This window comes from Plodia interpunctella, chromosome 4 (genome assembly GCF_027563975.2).
Source record: "Plodia interpunctella isolate USDA-ARS_2022_Savannah chromosome 4, ilPloInte3.2, whole genome shotgun sequence".
Classification (NCBI taxonomy): domain Eukaryota; kingdom Metazoa; phylum Arthropoda; class Insecta; order Lepidoptera; family Pyralidae; genus Plodia; species Plodia interpunctella.
In genome coordinates, this window is record NC_071297.1 from 1,153,255 (window position 1) to 1,176,306 (window position 23,052).

At 33.5% G+C, this 23,052-nt stretch overlaps 2 protein-coding genes across 2 annotated transcripts in view; both read left to right on the forward strand.

Moving 5' to 3' along the window:
* The first annotated feature begins 3,740 nt into the window (after positions 1-3,740).
* The window catches only part of LOC128669359 (uncharacterized protein), a 39,165-nt gene continuing 19,853 nt past the window's right edge, over positions 3,741-23,052 (forward strand). Inside the window, exon 1 of the mRNA XM_053744127.1 lies at positions 3,741-3,888. The gene's annotated coding sequence lies outside the window, so the exon portion shown is untranslated. The remainder of the gene's footprint in view (positions 3,889-23,052) is intronic.
* On the forward strand, positions 7,383-8,834 carry LOC128669360 (uncharacterized). The gene is made up of 2 exons (XM_053744129.2): positions 7,383-7,816; positions 8,251-8,834. Exons 1-2 carry the CDS (start codon positions 7,720-7,722, stop codon positions 8,832-8,834), a joined length of 681 nt encoding a protein of 226 aa, XP_053600104.1. The 5' UTR covers positions 7,383-7,719.

Consider the following 23,052-nt stretch of genomic DNA (forward strand, 5'->3'; position numbering starts at 1 on the left):
GAAGAAGATGTATATAGTTAAAGGCCCCCGTTCAAACATACCTAGGCTCAAATATCCCTAAAATGGGGGTGAAATTTTGTTTGAAAATCAAATTCAAATTCAAATCATTTATTCAGAAATTAGACCTTCACAGGCATTTTTTCTCGTCAATTTTTATATTTATAGTTATTTCTAACAAGCTACAAACTACTGGCATTACGGAACGACCACTGCTGAGAAGAAATGCCGAAAGAAACTCATTTGAACAGTGTTGGTCCCTATCATGCCAGATCGGCTTACCATTATTGTTTCTTACAATGTTTTTTTTTCTAATAATATATAAAAGTAGTAATGTACATATGTACATAGTCAAAAGGTATATCAAAACAGGTTATGATTGTGATCCGAGTGCTGATTATAATATATATATATATCGATGTGAAATACAATTAACTTACATGAAAATATATGAGAAACGAGATGACCAGTTCCCTCTGGCAGCACCCGTTCACGAGTTGACGCATGGGATAGCCATCGCGTAGCTCAACCATAATAGAGGGAACCTCACGACGATTTGAGTGAGCATGACACACTCGATTCCCATGACTTCATAATTACAAATCTTATTCGTCGAAATAGAAGTATAATTCAGACACTTGAATATCACAAATCACGTACATGTTTTACAAATAAAATTTAAATGTCACAATATATGAATTATTATAACAAAAATAAAAATTATGAATAAAATAATAAAAAACAGTTAAATAAAAATTAGCAGATCATGTGCGGAGTGGCAAAGTTGTCGTGGCAAAAAATGTCATGTTGAAAATACGATCAAAGACGACTCATTTAACTATCACACAAAAATATCGGTCCTAGAAATTAGTAGCTAAGGGAAAAAAACTAAAACCACCGCGCAAAGGTTCTATTGTAAAGTAAAAGTATTTATTTATTGTATTTATGTATTATATTTATATTGTTGAACTACCTAGCGTACCCACGCTATATATTCCTTATATATTTACAATTTGAGACGACTTTTGTGAGCGTATATAAATTATTTGTCATATAATAATAATAATTAATGTATATTTTTGGCTTACTGCACGCCTTGGGCAACTGTTAGTGAAGTGAGTGACTATAAATAAATAAATGAAAAAGACTCTTATATAGACTATCAAGAATCTTATAAGTAGGTATACTTACTAAAGCGAAGCAGCTGGAGACAACTAGTGTAGCTAAATAAAGTTTATAACAGCAAAAATACGTATTTTATTGGATGGCTGTTTGATTCACCATCGTCATTTATACATGCAATAATCCTATTATTAATTCTAATAATATGGTACTGTACTTGGTACTGAGACTCCAAATAATAAACACTTTACTAGTCGGGTTCTCGATAGTAGCTACTACTGGTGATAAAATGCATTCTCATCTTCGTTCTATATATATTTTCTAATAACATCAACAGTTTAAACCCAATACTCAAAGGAGACCAAACGAAAACGTAGACTAATTGTTCCGGAGGGAACATAATAAATATTCCAGACTCTTGATCTTTTCGGTTCTTACATGCATAGGTATATACATTATTAGACTATATGGCTATTACGGATAATAAATGATGCGACACCAAATTATAGAAAAAAATTAGTGATGTTTTTCATTCTGAACAAAATCTATCCGATGAGTTCAAAAATTTAATTCAATTCACAGGGTAATGTTTGATTGATTATTTTAATTTGACGACCTCGGTGGTGCAGTGGTAAAGTTCTTGCCACTGAACCGAGAGGTTCCGGGTTCGATCCCCGGTCGGGTCATGATGGAAAATGATCTTTTTCTGATTGGCCCGGGTCTTGGATGTTTATCTATATATGTATATGTTATAAAAATATAGTATCGTTGAGTTAGTATCCCATAACACAAGTCTCGAACTTACTTTGTGGCTAGCTCAATCTGTGTGATTTGTTCTAATATATTTATATTTATATTTATTTAATTAAATCTAAAGTCAAAGCTGCACATTGTATTATCAAGATCACTACAATGGAAAGAGTTTAGTCAATATTATTTAACTATAAATTGATTTATTAATATTTGTAACAGCCTAATTGATTTTAAATTTAAAAACATTAAAACATTTGAGAAGCAATCTGCTAATAGCTGTCTCATAAAAATTTTTATTATAGATGTTGATGATAAGACTTAATATACTTTAGGGAATGCATTTGAGGGCAACGGTCTTGTGTTTACGCAATGTGTACTCTAAAACCGTTTTTCGAATCCACAATTCTTTAAATGTACAGTCAACAGCACCTTAACCTACTGAAATTCATTGCATATTCGCCGCTGTTACTGCTAATTTAGGAACTCGTACAGAGTCACTTAACATGACGTTGATTGTACAGGGATTTTATAGAAAATATTTGAAAAAATGTACAAGTTAAAAACAATCTAAAATTATAGTTATTTAGGTAGTTGCTATAATGCAATATGATTTTTAATTGAATTTTCATCAATATTCATCAAAACCCTTCCTAGATCTAAATGGCTTATCTAAGTTTGAATGTCGATCTACAAATACAAAAATTCAGGGTACAAAACGATTTTCATCAGGTACGTAAATGGGGCATTGTATAACCATTTGAAATATGAAGTGGCTCCTCAATTCAAAGGTACGTAAACTTAGCTTAAGACGCTCCTTCTTCTTCATAGTCGTATTCCTCATGGCTGAGGGTCGTGGTCATTACGTGGAATGAAACACACACAACAACTTTCTTGGCATTATTAATGCGTGGTTTGCCATTGCCTTCTCCATTTCACATACAAGTTAATAGTAATCAATCAGTGTGCAGGTTTCCTCACGATGTTTTCCTTCACCGGAAGCAAGTGGTGGTCGATGAAAACTACTATATATGAGTCAGATTTGTATACAAACTCATATGGCACGAGTAGGATTCGAACCTGGGACCATTCGATCCACAGGCCACCGTCTTAACCATTACACCACCACCGCTTCCAAACGCTCCACTTGTAGGTATTTAAGTAAAAACTTCTTCATATTACCGAAGTTACACTCACGGAGTGAGACATAGCTGGGTTACAAAATTGTGTTTCACTGGAATTGACCTGTAGAATAACACAGATTTATTATATACTTTGTTAATGGTTTTTCAGAAAGTCCAGAGTAATGCTACGTCATTCTTTTCCATAAATTTAAGTGCCAGTGTCTTTACTCCTCATAGCATTTTTCTTTACTATGCTTCGTATTCACATACAAAGAAGTGGGGCAGGACAATAATGAATATCTATCTATATAGGTACTAGTTCTTAAAGCTCTGAAATCTTTTGAAAAATCATCTCTCTCTCACATCTACGAATACGGAATACGTTCTTTTTATGTCTGTTTTTCATTTTGACTCTCGTATTAGCTCAAAGGCAATCAAACCAATTGGGCATCCGATCACTGAATAGTGTGTTACAATGTCTGAATAGTCTTTATAGTGAACAGGGGGCTTACCACGATCTTCTCTTAACGCGATCCACTTTACGACCTAAGTTGAACTGCACCGCAAATTAGTATCATCAGTTCAGTTCTTACACCACAGTATCAGTTTTTACACCACAAGTTGAAATATTCAATACTCTCACAATGGTCTGTGTGTTGAACAATCCAGTGACTGTGATAATGTGTTTGAAACTGCCTGTTTCAAACACATGTCAATCATTAGTCCATAGAAACAAAAGGTGCGTCTGCGTTTATTTTTCGCACGTTACAGCAGTAACGCGCAAACCGTTCACACGGTCGCACGTGCTGTAGTAATGCGGAGGTAGGTCAGTGATCGTAAAGTGATGTGCTTGTGAAATTAGAGGATTTCTGCTGACTAAATTCCTGACTGTTTTGTAAGTAATATTTTTTTATTATTTTCTGTTGAGGGTAATTAGCACCTTATAGGACATATATTTTTGATCTCGAACGAAACCGATAAAAGTGGTTTTCATCATCTATTGATCGTAAAAAAATCTCATTAACAGCTCAGAATCACTGTAAAAAATAATTAAGTTCGCTGGAATCAAATCCGGATCTACTTAGGAGTACTTGCGACATCGCAACAGTCCAAATAGTTAAAAAAATATTGGCATTGAACCGCTTCTGTCAATATAATTTATAGGTTTCAAATTTTTTTTTTTGCACCAAATTATGAATCATAAAAATAAAAATATTATTTTTTGTCGTTGTAGTTTACCAAAAAACTACTCTAAACTATCGAGTTTAGAGTATTTTTTTTGGTTTTTAATCATTTATTGCATCCATTGTCAAAAGTTGTACATAAAAAACTATCTATACATGTTTTGTAACCAATGTGAGTGAATACTATGATCATAATTTTCGATGATGGATGATGAAGTAGAGGGAAAGTCTTTTCCCAGCAATGGGACACTACAGGCTAATTAATAATTTTGTTTTTGGCGTCTTTGACTGTATGTAATTTAAATGATGCCTTCAATGGAAATCTTTTAAACTACATACAGGGGGCTTACTATCATCTCTTAACGCGATCTAATTTACGACCTAAACTGAACTGCATCGCGAATTCGTACCATTGACTTGATTTATTGTATGAATGTAATTCATTTTAGGATCATAATTTGAACTGAGTTGCATTGGAATCGTTCTGTAAAAGTTGATGGTAGGCCTGCAGGTATTATCAACAGACCTACCTATTAACTTTTAGGAAATGATTCAAAGGTAGCGCAGGTCAATTTAGATGATACTAAGATCTCAGCGAATGTTTCATCGGCAAGAATTTATTAAGCTATGTTAAATGCATTAGGGACTTTTAGCAGTATTAGGTAATGACTCAATTTAACAATTGTGCAAGCATAGCCCAGGATTCTGTTGACTGTAGTGATTAACTGTCAAAAATTAGCCTGCTGGTTAGCAGTCCTAGGCAAAGGCAAAGATTTACATTGTACGCTCCGTTGTGTAATACTAATTATACTTAGATGTAATTCATTTTTGCCTAGAACTAGTGGACACATGCTGCTACTGTATACATTAGCAGAAGAACAGCGTGCGTCCACAAAATTCTATAATATTACATTCTTATCCGAATATGAAACAGTTTTGTGCCAATATAAAAATAAAAAAACTGCGAATCAATACTTTTTCAATCGACTTTGACCTGTATAGTTCCAGTATTAAATCTATCAGGACACATTTTGCCAATAGCTTCTCCAAACGTAGGTACAACAGCTCCACAACCGTATCAGAAGGTTCCTATAATGCTTTCAATAGTATATAGTAGTTTTAGTGATATATGTATTTTTATATGTTGTGTATTGTTGTTGTTCTTCAACAGTTCCAAATCAACAGACCGAGTCTTGTAATTAGCATAGATTTACTTTACCCTATATTTCGCTGTAAGACTCCAAAAAATTGAATAAATAAACAATGTTTACTCTACGCTACACGGACGCAACTCCATGGCATAAAAATCTAGTCATAAAGTGACAACCTAAGTATTTGATAATAAAAATTTAAGAAAAACCCGAAACCGAAGTTGCTGGCATCCTCTTTTCGGCTAGAAGAGCTGACGGTTTCCACACTTCTGAACGCAAATTTTCCAAACATAATTAAGATAACTCTCAATAAAATTATCTTTCAAATAAAAAATAAAAAAACTAGGCGAAAATCGGTTCAGCCGTTTGACTTCTACGATGCTACGGATAGACATACAGATACACAGATGAAACTTATATAAATCTCTTCCTTATGTCGTAGTGTCTTTCTGTGTAGTTGTGTATCGCTTCATTATTTGCACTCCAAAACGGAAGCACTTCGCGGAATACTTCGGCATTTCACTAAAATATACATATATACAATCAAATAGATAGATAGATAGATAGATAAAAACTTTATTTGTAGCCACAGTACACACACATACATCAATGTTAATACAAAAAATAACTGACACAATAAACGGGTAAACAACAATCACACACAAGAAATGTGTATGTGTGCTGCAGCAATACAAAAAGGTCATGGCTCAACGATGATGTTGCTCCTCGGGGAGCAACGCGTTGATTTTCAGCCATAGCCACAGTAAGTGGAGAGCAAACAAGAAGAGTAATCAATCAGTAAATCAATAAAGTTACTTACATAGAACATTACATGGAAACAGGAAAGAGACGCAACAATAAAATGGAGAATTTTGTTGATCTGTCTATATCAAGCAATAATTCTGGAGATGTTGTTAAAAACTGGTATGCTTACCAACTTATTCAGCGGCAGTGACCGCTACCGGCGACGGCGCGTTGGATTATTAATCTTTTGTTTTTCTAGCAAATGAGAGAACAATTGTTTTTTGAATGAAAATATTGAAGGAAACATTTTAGCAGCGTAATAGATAATAACAACACAATGTGGTAACAATATCCTATTGCATAATAAACATTCGTATCTCATTACATTCGTTGAGATTCCTAATGAAATCCATTGAAAATGTGAAATCGCGTTTCCAACGCACGATTTCACATTTTCAATGTATTCACATTTAGTTTTATTTTGTATTATAATATTTTAGTTTTTAAATTAAAATTAAATAATGAGATGAAATTATTCATGACTCAATCGGGAATCGAAAACACGCGCCACGTCATCTGGACAGTGCGTTTAACCACTGAACTATCGAGTCCAGATTTTTTCATATTGCTATCATTATTGAAACAAACTTTTGCATATACACTTCTAATATAAATTGAGAATAACCTCTTATAAGTATTACGTACATACCCATAGATAAAATAAATATATGTACAGGTTCATATTTTTAACACTAACTAAATAATAAACAAAATAATTACAGCGTGTTTTATATTTAAAAAATATACTACTAGTTGCTAGCCGGGACTTCGCTCCCGTGGGATATTCGATTCGTAATAATCCGTCCAGTAGATTTCGCGTGAAATAGTAACAAACATACATACACACATATGTCCTCACTAACTTTTGCTTTTATAATATTAGTAGGATTACTCGTGTCCTTTAAAGTCTTTATGATACATTAATAATAATCAGAAAATGTTTTGTTGAAATTTACAGATTTTTTTCACTTTTCTGTGCTCATCAAGTACTGAGAAAAACATCATTTTATTATATTTTAGATCTTTAAAAAAAATTTGTTTATGCTTGTCATGTCTTGCCTAATTAAGTACAAATTGACTAGTTTTAAAAACACTACCTGTATAGTTTTAAATTAGTCATAGACAGACAGACAATACAACCACAAGACAATTACCAAATGACGCGGTCCTACGGTAGAAAGTAAATAGACACCGCGCAACTTACTGCTTTATTTGTGTTAGCACGTACATATTTCGACTGCCACTACGAACACTATCGAAATTGCAAAATCGCGTTTTTTTTTTATTGCAGTTGTTAATAGAGTTAATAATAGACTTTTAGGAGAGTTTATCATTTTTTTATAAATTATATAATTAATGAAATTTTGAATCGAACAATATCGTTTCTTCACATTGTGAGCGACGAACACAATCGATTCCGGCACATTCGGTACTGTTCTACCACGACGGTTTACGATCGCAGTGCGAAACTACCCGGGTCGCTAGTATTCGCCGCGATGTGAATGAGTGAGGGCGTGCCTTTAGGCTAGGTTAAGTTTTAGTTCGATTATATAAATTTAATAGTATTTTCTAAGTAAACATATAAACATGAATACGCGTGGTAGACACCTAGTTAATTTGGTAAAGGGAACCGAGCAACAGCAGCAATTTGAATCATTAAATGTAACAAATGACAAGCGCCCCGGTAAGTACCTACTTATTTCAAAATATTATTTTTACTCAATTATTACTAGTTTTTACTCAATTAGTGTGTATTGTACATTAACAACGTAAAATAATAAGTGATTAGTTAGTTTAAAGTGATATGCACTTTGCTTTTTTATTAACCTTTAGCTAAAATTAAGATTGAAAAGATAAACTATCGAAAGTGGTAGATTCGATAGTGTACACTTATAATTGTTTACCGAGAAATATTGAAAGTGGTAGTTTCGATAGTTTACTAATACAACTTAAATCTCAGTACTATCGAAAGTGGCACTTTCAATAGTGTTTTACGAAACACATTTATCGAATCTACCAATTTCTTTACTGTTCTTCGCTGCAAACTTATTTGAATAGTACATTCGATTTTTTATTATTATATTTAGTGTTAAAAAGAGTTTTTTTTATTCATTATAGAATCTCCGGTACCTTATGAAGAGTACACCGAAGAAGAAAGTAGAGTTTTAAATAATATTTATGACGACATATTTCCCAATTCACCTCCAAGGCATGGTGAGATTAGTTATAGTCTAGACGAGAAGTCGTGCGAAATATTTCCTATATCATCTCCAAGGCTTGGTGAGATTACTTTTAGTATTGACGAGAAGTCCTGCAATGTTCTGACCGACTGTGTAATTCAGGTTACACCTATACCATTAGCCTCCTCTGAAGAAACCTTGAATCTCGTAACTAAACCAGATGACATGTTAAACACCAACCAAAAACATACACCAATGCCGTCACCTTCATCAGGACAAGACTTCAGCTGCGAATCACCATACCATGCCCTAAACAATGAAATACAAAACATAGACGAGGTCCTAACAACTCCGCAAACAGCTAATGACTCTTTAAATATTCCAAGTATTAGTTCCTTGATTTCAGCATCTGACATTGAGAATCCTGATACTCCTAGTTCATCCATTATGCGCAAACGAAACAAAAGCTGCAAAACTGATCCTGGTCGTAAACGAAAACGACAGCAAATTAGCACACAGTAAATTAGATACCTGCGGTGTTACTTCCAGTGACAATAGAGGCAAACACTTAAACCATCCGAGAAAAGTAAACGAAGAAATGATACGTAGTGTTGTTGATCCCGTGAAATCATTTGAACCCGTGGAATCGCATTATACAAGAAAAAATACTAGTAAATTGTACTTAGACAATTCACTCAGTTTCCACAAAATGTTTGAATTCTACAAAGAATGGTCAGAACTCCACAAATATAGTAATACTGCTGAAACTGAAAGACAATATAGAGAAATAGTTAACGAACATATGAACATTGCATTCTTCATCCCAAAAAAAGATTTATGTGACAAGTGTCATTCATTTTCTAATATTGAAAACCCCAATGAAGAACAGGTATTGGCTCATAACAATCATATTGCAAGCAAAGAAACAGCAAGAAAATTTAAAGCTAAAGATAAAGAAGAGGCTATAGTAAGTGAATCAAAAATTGTGTGTGCTACATACGATTTTCAAAAATTACTTAACTGCCCTGCTGGCGATGTATCTCTATTTTATTACAAACGAAAGTTATCATTGATGCATTTCACAGTTTTTGACACTGGCGTTAAAGAAGCTTCTTGCTATTTGTGGCCTCAAAATGTAGGTAAACGAGGAGCAAACGAAGTTGGCAGCTGTTTGTTGGACTTCATAGAGAAAAAAGTAGCTAATGGTGCAGAAGACGTAAGGTTCTGGTCCGATAATTGTACAGGACAAAACAGAAATAGAGTAGTGTATAGTCTTTACATGTACGCTAGTCACAAGTACAATATTAATATAACCCATAGATTTCTAGAGTCTGGTCATACCCAGCAAGAAGCAGATAGCGTCCATGCTCTTATTGAACGATCTGCGAAGGGTAAAATAATTTATACACCCGATCAGTGGTACGCTTTAGTTAGATGGGCAAAAATTAATGATAAACCATATCAAGTCATAGAAGTGTCCCAAGATATGTTGTATAATATAAAAGAACTTTTGCAAAATAGAAATTTTAAGAAAAACACTTTGAATCAAGAAGTTAAGTGGAACAACATTAAAGAAATCTGCATAGAGAAAACGGAACCAAATATAATTTTGTATAAATATGATTTGAAATCTGATTATATGAAGTTGAATACTTTAGTGCAGACTCGTCGCAACAAGAAAATCATTATTGCAACTAATAATGATGCGTTAAAACCACTGTATTCAGGTAGTTTACCTATTCCTGAAGCCAAATACAATGATTTAATTTATCTATGCGAAGCAGGACATATTCCTAAGCAATATCATTCATTTTTCAAAAATCTTAAGAGGACCCAAATTGAAAACTTTGATTTAGGGAGCGATGAGGATGAGACAATTCATTAAAAATGAACAAAATACTTGTTATAATAATTTCTATTGAAAAAATATTTTTTATTTTATTTTGGCAGAAGTAGGTTTTGATTGATTCCAAAGAAGTTGATTTTCATTTTTTTATTTAGTTGTTCTAGCCAAGTTAGAACTTATTTACTTTGTTATGAACAAATTAAGGGTATTTTGTTTGTGTAAAGACTGAAGTAGTCGTGTTATCTTATTTTTTTAAAATATTTTACCTTCATTTAGGACTACTTACCCTGTTACACAAGTTAATAGACTTTCTATTAGATAAGTATAACTCTTGCAAGATCTCATAAGTTAATTGTTTTATTAAAATTATAAGTATTAAAAGCGTTTAATACCTACAATATGTTTTATTTCAGTTCCACTTATTTTTTAGAAATCGGTCAATGAAATAATAATTGTACAATAAGTACTTACACATTGGATATAAACCGAATCGATTGCTTTTGCTAACAAATCCTCAAAGTATAATATCGGAATTGGCAGATTCGACAATGAAAATTCATTTTATATCATTGAATACTATTGAATCTGCCACTTTCGACAAAATTCTGTTTAGTATTGACGACGTAAAACATCGAATATGAAAATTTTCAGAAAATATAGAAAATAATTTAATCGTGATCACTTAATAGTAAAATGTACAAAATTAACTATCAAATCAAATAATAGTTTCCATGGTAATTTTAAAATTCAATGCTTTACACCAAAATATAACTTTGAACTGCTCTACTCTGTAAAGTATGCATTTTTCAATTTCGATAGTGTTCGTAGTGGTAGTCGATTTTTGCGAGAACGTAATAATAAATAATAAATAAATAAATATATTAGGACAAATCACACAGATTGAGCTAGCCCCAAAGTAAGTTCGAGACTTGTGTTATGGGATACTAACTCAACGATACTATATTTTATAACAAATACATATATAGATAAACATCCAAGACCCGGGCCAATCAGAAAAAGATCATTTTCCATCATAACCCGACCGGGGATCGAACCCGGGACCTCTCGGTTCAGTGGCAAGAACTTTACCACTGCGCCACCGAGGTCGTCAAATCGTATCGACAACGACAATTTATTTTAACTTTTACACTCAAAAATTTATGTTGGTGATTTTCTTGATTGAAAATTATATTAATAAAAATAAAGCTTTATTTCAAAACCAAATCTCATAAATTATTAATAACTATTGCCTATTATCTTATCCTAAGTGAACATAAATTAGAATTAAAATACAAACTGTGCCTTATAAATTGCCTCGGATGAAAGCCCGTATTCACAAATAACAAATACAATACTAATAACCTAGCCAAAATTTGTTAAGTTAGACTGCTCACTTTAGAGTCCCTAGACAGGCAGTAAAATCAGTAATTTAATCCAATTTATATAACATACCTTAACACTTCATGGGTAAGGGTGTGAAGGAAAATTTCTATGTAAAATGAATATACTTCTATGAAGGCGAATATAGACGAATTATAGGTGTATGCTCTCTATGAGCTGGACCGAGAAAGTGACCAATCACAGAGTCTTACAGCGAATTGACCAAGAACGCACACTCATGTCCACTGTAAAACGTCATAAAGTCGTATTTGGGTCATGTTCTTAGGTATCAACAATACAACCTCCTACAATTAATAATGATGGGTAAAGTCGCTGGGAAGAGAAAGGTTGGAGGAAGGAAAAAATCTTGGCTGCGGAACATCCGAGAACGGACCGGGATAGCGAGCGCAGCTGAGCTGTTCCACCGAGCTAAGGAAAAGAAGGACTTCCATGCTAATAGCTGACCTTCACTAGTTGGAGAGGCACCCGTAGAGAGAGAGAGAGATGAAGACAAACAAGGGAAGGAGTAGGCTTTGGAGAGAGAACAATGGAAGGAACTCCACCGACAAGAGCCTCGCTCTTAAATTATTAAATTATATGATGATGATAATATATTTTAAGCAAAAGTAGCCTACTATATATATATCTATATTAGAATATATGTTTTATACTTCATACTATTAAGCAGATAAATTTAAAATTTAATATCCCAACTAATGCGGAAGTAATTTTGTTTGTTTGTAATTAGTAAAGTAGTAGTTAAGTAACTTGTTACCTCTTCACGCTTTATCTACTCAACCAATTCTATTGAAAATTTACATATATGTATTTTGAATACTAGAGAGAAGGACATAACACTTTACACACTGGAAAATTAACTGTGCCTGTGGGAACACGCGAGCGAAGTCGCGGGTGAAAGCCAGTCGTTTTAATACAGTAGTACAGCCGTTGATTAATAAATTAAGATTTTTTTTTATAATCTATCTGACGTCATACCTTCTTAGACATAGAGAGATCAAGGGATAAATTTGAAAATTAATAATAGTTGGCCATCGCATTCGCGTCGTTGCCATTTATTAAAGTTTACGCATAGTTAACGTCGAAAACAATTCATTCCAGAATGATGTTCGATCCAGTAGTTTCCCTCTAGAAATCACTACAGGGATACAGGGATATTAGAATCCAATAACGACAGGACAATCACGCAAGGCATACATGTACTACAAAGCAACTGGTCGATGATAATTGCCGTGCACGGCTTGCAACACGGTTCCGTAACCGGATCCAAAATCGGAGTTGATTTAATGACTTCGCAATATTTATCACAAATTAGGGTTCTGTCTTGACCAGAACCAGTTTTGTAACTGCTGACATTTAATTTTAAGCGTTTTCGATTTTAACTGCAAGGGCAAGAAGTAGGTATCCGGTTGATTAATTTATTTTCATGTGGGTCTTGGTTAAGTACCACGTTTATTAATTTTTAACATACGTGACAATATATTGTGTGTATGGAAATAATGCATATAAGTTAACTATTTGTAAATTTTGAAATGAAGGTTAGCGAAGACGGAATGGCGACTATAACCAATAGTGGGTCATGGAAGGTTGCAAATAATAATGTTGATTTGCGAATTTTGACAGAGAAAATTTCATCACTTAATAAACAGTACTTATAAAACACAGCCCGCCGCATTGAAGACCACGCAACGGATTGTTTAGACAATTTACTAAACGAAAAAACGAAAGTTTATGTGTTTGTTATATCTGACTTCGAAAAGTGTAACACCAAATACCACGTCGGTAACTTTACTAATATGAATCACTTAACAAATGCATACAGAACAGCGTATTAAACCGTGCAAAGCCGAGTCGCTGACTCTGCCCGGCTTTGCACGGTACATAATATACTTACTTGTGTTATTGTTTTGTATTTGCCCTTTTATAACAAGATACTAGAAGGTCCACAGAGGAACTTTGCACATTACCTAAAATGGCTACTGCCGAAAATATCACCCGAGCGAGAACACACTCAGATGAAAGAGACAAAAGAAAACTAGGATAGTTTGGGAACTAGGAAAGTTTGGGAACTAGGAAAGGAATTTATTAAAATCGTTTTTGTAGGTCGTTTGGTTCGTTTGTTTAGTAGGTAGGACCGCTCTCTCTCTCTCATCTGAGCGTTATCTCGGTTTCTTCCGTCGCCACAGAGCGTCGACGCCCAGGGTCCGCATTCCTACTTTTTGTCCTATTATTATTGTTTAGTGCAGGATTGATGCCGCCATTTTCACAAACACGCCCGTTATCCATGATTTTTATACCAATCCTAACTAATATTATAAATGCGAAAGTAAATTTGTTTATTTGTTTCTTTGTTACCACATCACGCTCAATCTACTCAACCAATAATCTTGACATTTTGCATTAAATGTAATATGAAGTATCTATGAAGGAGAAGGACATAAGTTTATTTTTCATCCCGAAAAAAATAACTGTTCCCGTGGGAAAAATACGCGGGTAAGCTAGTATTAGTATAGTTTATACGTATATTAAGTAAAATTAAAAATTATTTCTTGAATAATAAAGCTTCCTTTATATTATATTAAAAACACACATTTCCTTTTCGTCATTGAAACGTTCAGACGCAATAATCTAGCGATGTCATAAAATTAATCAGATATTGGGAATTATCTTCTGAAATAACAATTTTTTAAAGACGAGTATAATCCAATCTATTTTAAGCTTCTTTGACAGGAAATTTTGATGCATGTTGATACATAAACATGTATGTACGGACATTTTTTTATTGGTAATTATAGCGAAAAAATTTTTTTGCAATTATTCTGATAGATTTCGGGTAGGATGTCTAAAATATGTAATGTACCCTCATTTAATAATGTCTTTGGGGTCCTGTATTTTTGTGTAGTCGTAACTATAGTTTTGAATGATTGATATTTTTCTCTTGGCCTCATATTATGAATCATAGTTGGCAAAGAATGTTCGAACCTTACGTCTTTTAGATTTATATGATGTTTACTGAACAAAACATATTCAATATAATAAATATAAATATTATTATTATTGGAATATTATCTTATAACTATAAACGTATATTCCATGATAAATGGGAATTGAATTGATGTGGTTTCCTGCGATAATAATCATGATTACTTCCTTATTTGTACACGTACTTATAACTAATATATACGTCTCACTGTAATAATATTTTCGGTTATTGCAACCTCGAAGGAATAATATTAAATTAGGCTGTTTTCAACTTATTGTAAACGTGATTGTGACCGCGTGATTTCCCCACGGGAGCAGTTATTTTTCCGGAATCAAATGTCCTTTTCCGTACTTCAAACTATATGTATGCAATAATTCAAGAAAATTGGCTGAGTAGATAAAACTAGAAGAGTTAACAAACAAACTTACTTTCGCATTTATAATATTAGTTATTATAGTGCCAGAACATTTCTAGCCACTGAGCCAAATGAGTTTAATGATCTGCAGCAACTTCATTCAAATGAAAATGACATCTTTCTATATAAAAAACTTTAATTAGGTAGTACCCATCATAATATATTTTAACAGAAGGGAAGATAATAACAGAGAATGGGAAAGAGGCATAGTATGTAGATTATATAGTATGTAAGATGTATGTGAATGATGATCGGTATTCGGTGACTCATATACAAGCAACATATCCATTCGAGCCGTTTTTTTTACTTTATTAACCTCCACTTTCAGGAAGTGAAGGTTAATAAAGTAAAAAAACGGCTATATTTATATATTCTATGAAGATATTTATATATATTTGTATATTTGTTAATTCCTTTTAATATTGGCCGGTCGCTTTTATTATAATTTCATTTTGAGCTATCATTTTTCCCATCGCTGAACAAAGGTACGGGAATATTTAAAATGATCAGTTCATTCTACTTTTAGTCGTGTGTCCCGATCGGATTGCAATCCTATTGTTGTTCAATTGTTTTTATTAATTCCAGGATCAAAGGCTATTGTTTTCATTTCTTTTATATTCGGGCTTTTCATCAGCACAAAAATATTTATTAAATTCCTTTTAATATTGGCCGGTCGCTTTTTGGATGTCTGGTTTGACAATTGGACATGTAAGGTTGACTTATTTACATTCATATATAGTATAATTTTTGACCTCCTACGTAATACAAACTTAAGTTTTTTGTTACTCCAGCGAAAAAATCTAGATTTTGAAATTATTTTGTAAGACCAATCGTATATCTTTTAGCATAAATAATCGTGACAACTTTCAAAAATAGCATGTGCGAAAGTCAACCTTATATGTCCAAAAATAAAGTTGAATGTTTTTTTACTAAATATTTCGCTTTGATTGTAAACTGAGATTACTTAATGCTTGCAACGACAGTTTAGAAGCTTAACAGCGTACTCAAGAAAGAACAATTGTCAAACCAGACATCCAAAAAGCGACCGGCCAATAAATATTTTTGTGCTGATGAAAAGCCCGAATATAAAAGAAATTAAAACAATAGCATTTGATCCTGGAATTAATAAAAACAATTGAACAACAATAGGATTGCAATCCGTTCGGACACACGACTAAAAGTAGAATGCACTGATCATTTTAAATATTCCCGTGTCTTTGTTAATAAAAACTAGATAATAACAGAAAAATGATATTGATGTAGAATAGATAGATGTATTCTATCTATTCTACATCAATATAATCTATGCAGAATTTTCTCGACGCGGATTTCCCTTTTCAAGCCTAATCGTGAATGGCGTAGCGTAAGCGACTTCTACTCGTACCTTTATAGGTAATGAACCTTACGGTTCATTAGCCAATTTTCTCGCATAGTATTATCTATTATCCGTGGTACTATTTTATTTCACTGCTCTGATAGGTTTTCACATCACCACTGCATTTAAGAAATGCTGAATGAAACTCATTTTACAGTGCAGTTTCAAAGGTTTAATCGGTTAAATTTTATCGAAATCGATCCAGTATAGTTTAGTCATGAAAGCGGAATAGATAGACAGACTTTCTCATTTGTAATATCAGGGGGCTTACCATCATCTCATAACGCGATCCACTTTACGACCTAAACTGAACTGCATCACAAATTCGTATCATCGACTTAATTTTTAGTATGATTGCGATTCATTTTAGGTTCCTAAATTGAACTGAGTTGCATTGGAATCGTTCTGTAAACGTTGATGGTAGGCCTGCTGTATGGCAGTATGAATTTACAAATCTATAAATATACCGTTCGGCCGATATAATTGACATTGCAAAATTCATAATGTCAATAACGGCACAAACTACTTTCGTCGACAAATTCGACAATAGATCGACAATCTTGAGTCATTATGCTCGGTACTGAGATGTCGTTGACCCCATCGATTGGTCATTGAGACATCAGTTATCTAACCTAGTATAATGTTACTTATAGCAAAATTTGTCTTAGCCCGCAACGTCTAAAAACTTCCCTTGTTTTACATTAATAGTTTCCGCCAGAGAAGCGGCTAGCACGATTTTATTTTCCTTCGCTACAGCATTGAAGGCTGATTAATCTGTCGATTGTATTATAATGTATGAATTCCCACGGCTATTATCGAGAACAATACAGGTATAATAGCCAGTATTTAACGTCAATCTAATCAAGGGATACAACTAACAATTATATAATTAAGAAGAACAAAAGCAAGATAGACTCGCGCCGAGATCGTTCACGGTTCAATTTTTCAGAGAGCCTAGACGAATTTGCTTAAATGCTAATTTCAAAAATCTATATATATATTTTTTTATTTTTTACGGGCTCCGGGCTTACGTCACAGCCGAGACTACTTTACTAGGTTTTGATTACAAAAAGCTACAGTTTAATTTCCCAAAGCTGAGCCAATGTTGTATTCACATTTTCATCTGCTTTCACAGAAATAAGAACAACGGTACTTCCTTAACATTAGGTAGGTATACCTACTTCTCAATTATCCCCGAAATTATTTCGGGTCTATTTCTCGATTTTATTACCAATTGTATCAACGAAAATGTTTAATATGTTGTTTGCAATAAATTTCACTTATCAAATGTGGTATTTCTCTAAATAAAAAACCCAAGTACCTAACCGTAGCTAGACAACCTAAGTAACCGGTAGGTAGGTATATTGTGAGATGAAATTACTAAATTCCCAATGTATCATACAGCTGACGTAAATGTCACAGGAGCTAGTATATATTTTTTATTTTATATTAGAAAACATAATTTATGTGGAAATTTCACTAACAATATCATTAGTCAATCATAAAATAAACATACTCGAACATTCAATACCTACCTACAGACGAATACTTCTTCTTAATTAAGTGCTAGATGTTGCCCGGGGCTTCGCTCCCGTGGGAATTTTGAGATAAATTATAGCATAAAGCAATCTTGGATAATGTAGGTACCTTCCTAATGGTGAAAGAGTTTTTGAAATCGGTTCGGTAGTTTCGGAGCTTACCCGCCTCAAACATACAAACTCACAAAGTCACAGACCGCAAACGCCTAGATTATTCCTCTCCTCGGGGGAAAATTATATCTCTTAATAATAATAGTATAGATTTGTATTATATTTATTTTTCTATCATCACCGTATTAACATTCATTATATTCGCCTCTATTGCTACTGTTTTAAGGTCTATACGGGCAAACTTTGTTTTTAAGAACGGTTTACAGCGATGGCACAACGCGCAAGTTCGTCGCAACACAGCTACTGAGCAATGGGGCATAAATGTAACTGGTTATTTTATTCAAGTCGCCTAAAGGTATCTTATGTGACTTTTATATAACTAATCGCCATATAGTGGTAACTAAAGGTAATTAGACTTGCAGTGTACTGTGTACACTACGATACAGTGCAACTAAAAGTGCATTGGAATGGCTGAATGCACAGCAACCGTTGCGAAACGTCAAGGTTGTAACCTCCACAGTTGGCATTTAACACGACCGCTTGACTATAGTCCGTTTCTAGGACAGACGGAAAAAAGTTCAACGACCCCTATGCTTGCTAATTTTTAGGTTAAAAATTATTTTATTCAAAATATTGATTACCTGTTGAATTCGAGTTTTTTTTTCTATTTTTATTCTGAATTTAATAATACACTACTTAAGCCATTTAAATAAAATGTAGTCACCGAAATTACGTTGTTTTTTTAGCCACAAATACCAATTTGTTAGTAGGTATATATTTCTGTTACTTAGTTATTGCATATTATTTATTTATATAATACTAACTAATATAATTATGATCTAGGAAGATCTTATAGAAATAATTTTAAAAATAATACTTTTTATACCAACTACCTACCTACAGTTTATTGATATTTCTTGGGAAATTAAATTAATTTGGCTCATATTCTCCCATGGTTACAGTAAAGGTACGATGACCCCATAATAATAAGAATAATTTTGTTTCTCTGTAAGAAAAATAGGTAGGACATATTATTTTGATTGGATACAAATAATAAGGTAAATAAATATACGAAAATGGCTGATCCCAAATAAAGAGACGGAGGAAAAAGATAAACGAATATTGGTAACACCAAACTTCGGGATCAAGAAACTTGAGATTTTTCTGTAATTGTTGTAACATGTAACTTACATACAGGTCCGTAATGGATAAAGGGTTAATGAGGATTATCAAAAAAAATCGATAAAATATGTATTTTTTTGTTTAAACCCCCCAGTGTGAACATAAACACTGACATCAATATTTTAATTTTATAACTCTTAATAACATTAAAGATTGTTCATTTGTAGGTTTAATAGCGCATAAATATATAAATTAAAAGAAACGTAAAGTTACACAGTTTAGCGGTTTCCTTATTGAAGAATATGTAATGTATTCTATGGTTTATTTATATCATGAGTAAATCATCCGGTGAAGAAAAACATCGTGAGGAAACCTGCACACTGGTTTATTATTATTAACTTGTGTGTGAAATGGAGAAGGCAATGGCAAACCACTCCATTAACAATGCCAAGAAAGTTGTTGGATGCATGCATGGATTCAGTCACTTTTTACAATCTTTTATTACATGCTGTCACGCGGCTTCCCCCGCGTGATTTCCCTCGGGAGGTGTTATTTTTCCGCATTGAAATGTCCTTCTCCGTACTTCATACTATAGGTGTGCAATTTCAAGAAGATTGGTTGATTAGATCGAGCTTGAAGAGGTAACAAACAAACTTACTTTCGCATTTGTAATATTGGTTAGAATTAGGATTAATATGTATCAGTTTCAATAAACTGTGGTGGATAAGAACCAATATTGAGCATATTAATTCGGCATTTCTTCTCAATAGTTGCAATTCCGATAATAATGGCAGAATTTGATTTGATACTATTGGATTGACAAGGAAAAGTGCTCGTCTGGATATTTATACATACATATAATAAAAAGTATGTGATATACAATTTATACATATAATAAACGTATGTAAGTGGGCTATGTCGGTACATTGTAGATAGGTAGAAGCCAAAACGATTTTTAAAGAATTTTTGTCTATCTGTCTGTATGTTCCGGTGAAGGAAAACATCGTGAGGAAACCTGGACACTGGTTGATTCTTATTAACTTGTGTGTGAAATGGAAAAGGCAATGGCAAACCACTCCATTAATAATGCCAAAAAAGTTGTTGTGTGTGTGTTTCATTTCACGTAATAGCCACGACCCTCAGCCATGAGGAATACGACTATGAAGAAAAAGAAGAAGTCTATATTCTTGTGCAAAAACTAGTGAATGGAATGTGACGCGGTATTAACAGATGTACAGCGGAAGGTCTAAATTAAAATCTGGTATAGGTTTCATCGAGATATCGATAATAATTAATTATAAGCAGACGAACGCTGTAAATTATATACGACTGTAAATTAAAAGCTTTTTCAGCTTTCATTCTGAAAGCTGAAAAAGGTTTTAATTTACAGTTCACGTGACATGGCCGTTCCAACGTAGGAATAGGAAGCGCAACATCAGAACAAGGCCCTTCATTCACATTGCACTATGATGTTATCATGTAGCCGGGTGCCGGTTCGTGCTTCGCATGTAATTATTATTACTAAGCCTGTTTTTATTGATACTAAAATGCAATTTCAACGTATAGGAACTCGTGATGACATACTGCCGTGATAAAATAACTGTACCTACCTAAATATTATTTCCACAACAACCTATTTAAATTAAAATTTATTAATTTTATTACTTTTCCGTGGAAAATATTCATTATGTTTATTGCATTCACAGATATAAGAACAATTTAATGTTCATCTGTGATAGTACAAGTTGATACAAAATGAAAGTGCATTTGTGAGCCTGGCACAGACAATGTCGGACACAGCGGGATAAAATAGAGAAGGTCGCATTCGAATAAAAAATACAATTGCAAATTTTATATAATAAATAGTTTATAGTAAAGAAAAATGCAACAATTTATTACAACAACAACAATACTCCTCCAGCCAGTGACATTCTGAACGTTGTTCACCTTGCCCTGCCAACGCAAGGCTGCGCAGGCGCATCTTACATGTTTCTCACAATCAATTAACTGTCTTTGTTTATTCTGACTTTAGTAAAATATAGACAAACTATTTTAAAACTTTTATGCCTTTGACCCACTTAAAATATGTAAATTGAAAAATTGCATATTTGTCAGATGATAGGTTACAAAACTATTATGTCGGTGGTCAGTTTAATGTGTATACGACTCCTCCAATGACCTAGATGACAGGGTAAGTAGCATCAAGTTCGCCATTTGTTTATAACTATGTCTTTACTTGGAACAATAAAGTTTTATAAATAAATAAATAAGTAGTTGTAAAAGTCACAGGTGCCTTTAGGCGACTAGAACACAATCTGACACTAGTGTTAGCAATAACACTCGATATGATGATGACCTGGGTGAACAAACGGTATTACAGTATCCTAATTACTACTAGTCGCATCATTTGTGATTCTAAGCAGAAAATCAAAAGTATCTTCGCAAATTTGAAACTCGATTTCACCATTTGTGATTTGATTTGAACTTTAGATTTAATTATGCTGATTCGGCCCTGTAGACAAACTCTTAGAGAGACAAACTGTCTATCTTCGCTGGTACTGAAAGGTATGCTAGCAAATCACGTACGGAACGTAGTATCCCATAACACAAGTCTCAAACCGACTTTGGGGCTAGCTCCTCTCGATGGCGCAGTGGTAAAGTTCTTGCCACTGAACCGAGAGGTCCCGGGTTCGATCCCCGGTCGGGTCATGATGGAAAATTATCTTTTTTTGATTGGCTCGGGTCTTGGATGTTTATCTATATACATTATGTATTTGTTATAAAATATAGTATCATTGAGTTAGTAGCCCATAACACAAGTCTCGAACTTACTTTGGGGCTAGCTCAATCTGTGTGATTTGTTCTAATATATTTATTGTTACTTATTTAAAGAATCACAGAATCTCAGTGCGAGAATCCGACCCGCACTTGACCGTTTTTTATTTGTAGCGTGAAAAATACAAATTCGAATACATATGTTTGATGAAAAATGTTATACTAGTGACTCTCAACAGAAAATCTATGTTCTGTATCTACGTTCAATATTATTACAGTTATCAGAGCTTATTGCACGGTATTCATTTATATGACTTCATCCATATGTAACACCATAACACGTGTCGAAAGAAATAAATCGGACAGCTGAGGAATAAATATGGCAGGATTTTCTCATAATTTGCTCTCTAACTCGGAAAATATTAGGTAGTTCGGATGAAATATTACAGCATATTCTGCTTGGAAGTCCAACTGGTATGAAAATACCAGTTGCTTATTCCTCATGCACACGTGCCACAGAAAATCAGAGCTGTAAACCAATGTTGGGCAGTTTTGTTCAGCATTTTCCACACTGCACCATCACCATCACCTGACTCCTGTTGTAATGTGTTTTAAATTGTATGTTGTGTGTACAATAAATCCTACTCTATACTGTTCTAAGGGAGTTCGTTTACGTGACTTAAATGCAATTACGCATGTAAAAATATTCACGATTAGAAAAATATTAAATATCTACTTATAATAACTAAATAAAAGATACATAATTTTGTTTTTTTGTCAAAATCAATATCAAATCATTTATTCGGAAATTAGGCCTTCACAGGCACTTTTTCACGTCATATTCCACCAGCCGTTGTTTAGATAAAATGGCGTATTTGGGTGTTTCTGCGCAGGTTACAGTTAACATCCTCACGTCACTAACGTCACCCTTATTTGTCATTCCAATACCATTTCTTATCGATACTAAAAAGGTAACAAATTCTCGACCTCGGTGGCGCAGTGGTAAAGTTCTTGCCACTGAACCGAGAGGTCCGGGTTCGATCCCCGGTCGGGACATGATGGAAAATGATCTTTTTTTTGATTGGCCCGGGTCTTGGATGTTTATCTTATATAGATATTATGTATTTGTTATAAAATATAGTATCGTTGAGTTAGTATCCCATAACACAAGTCTCGA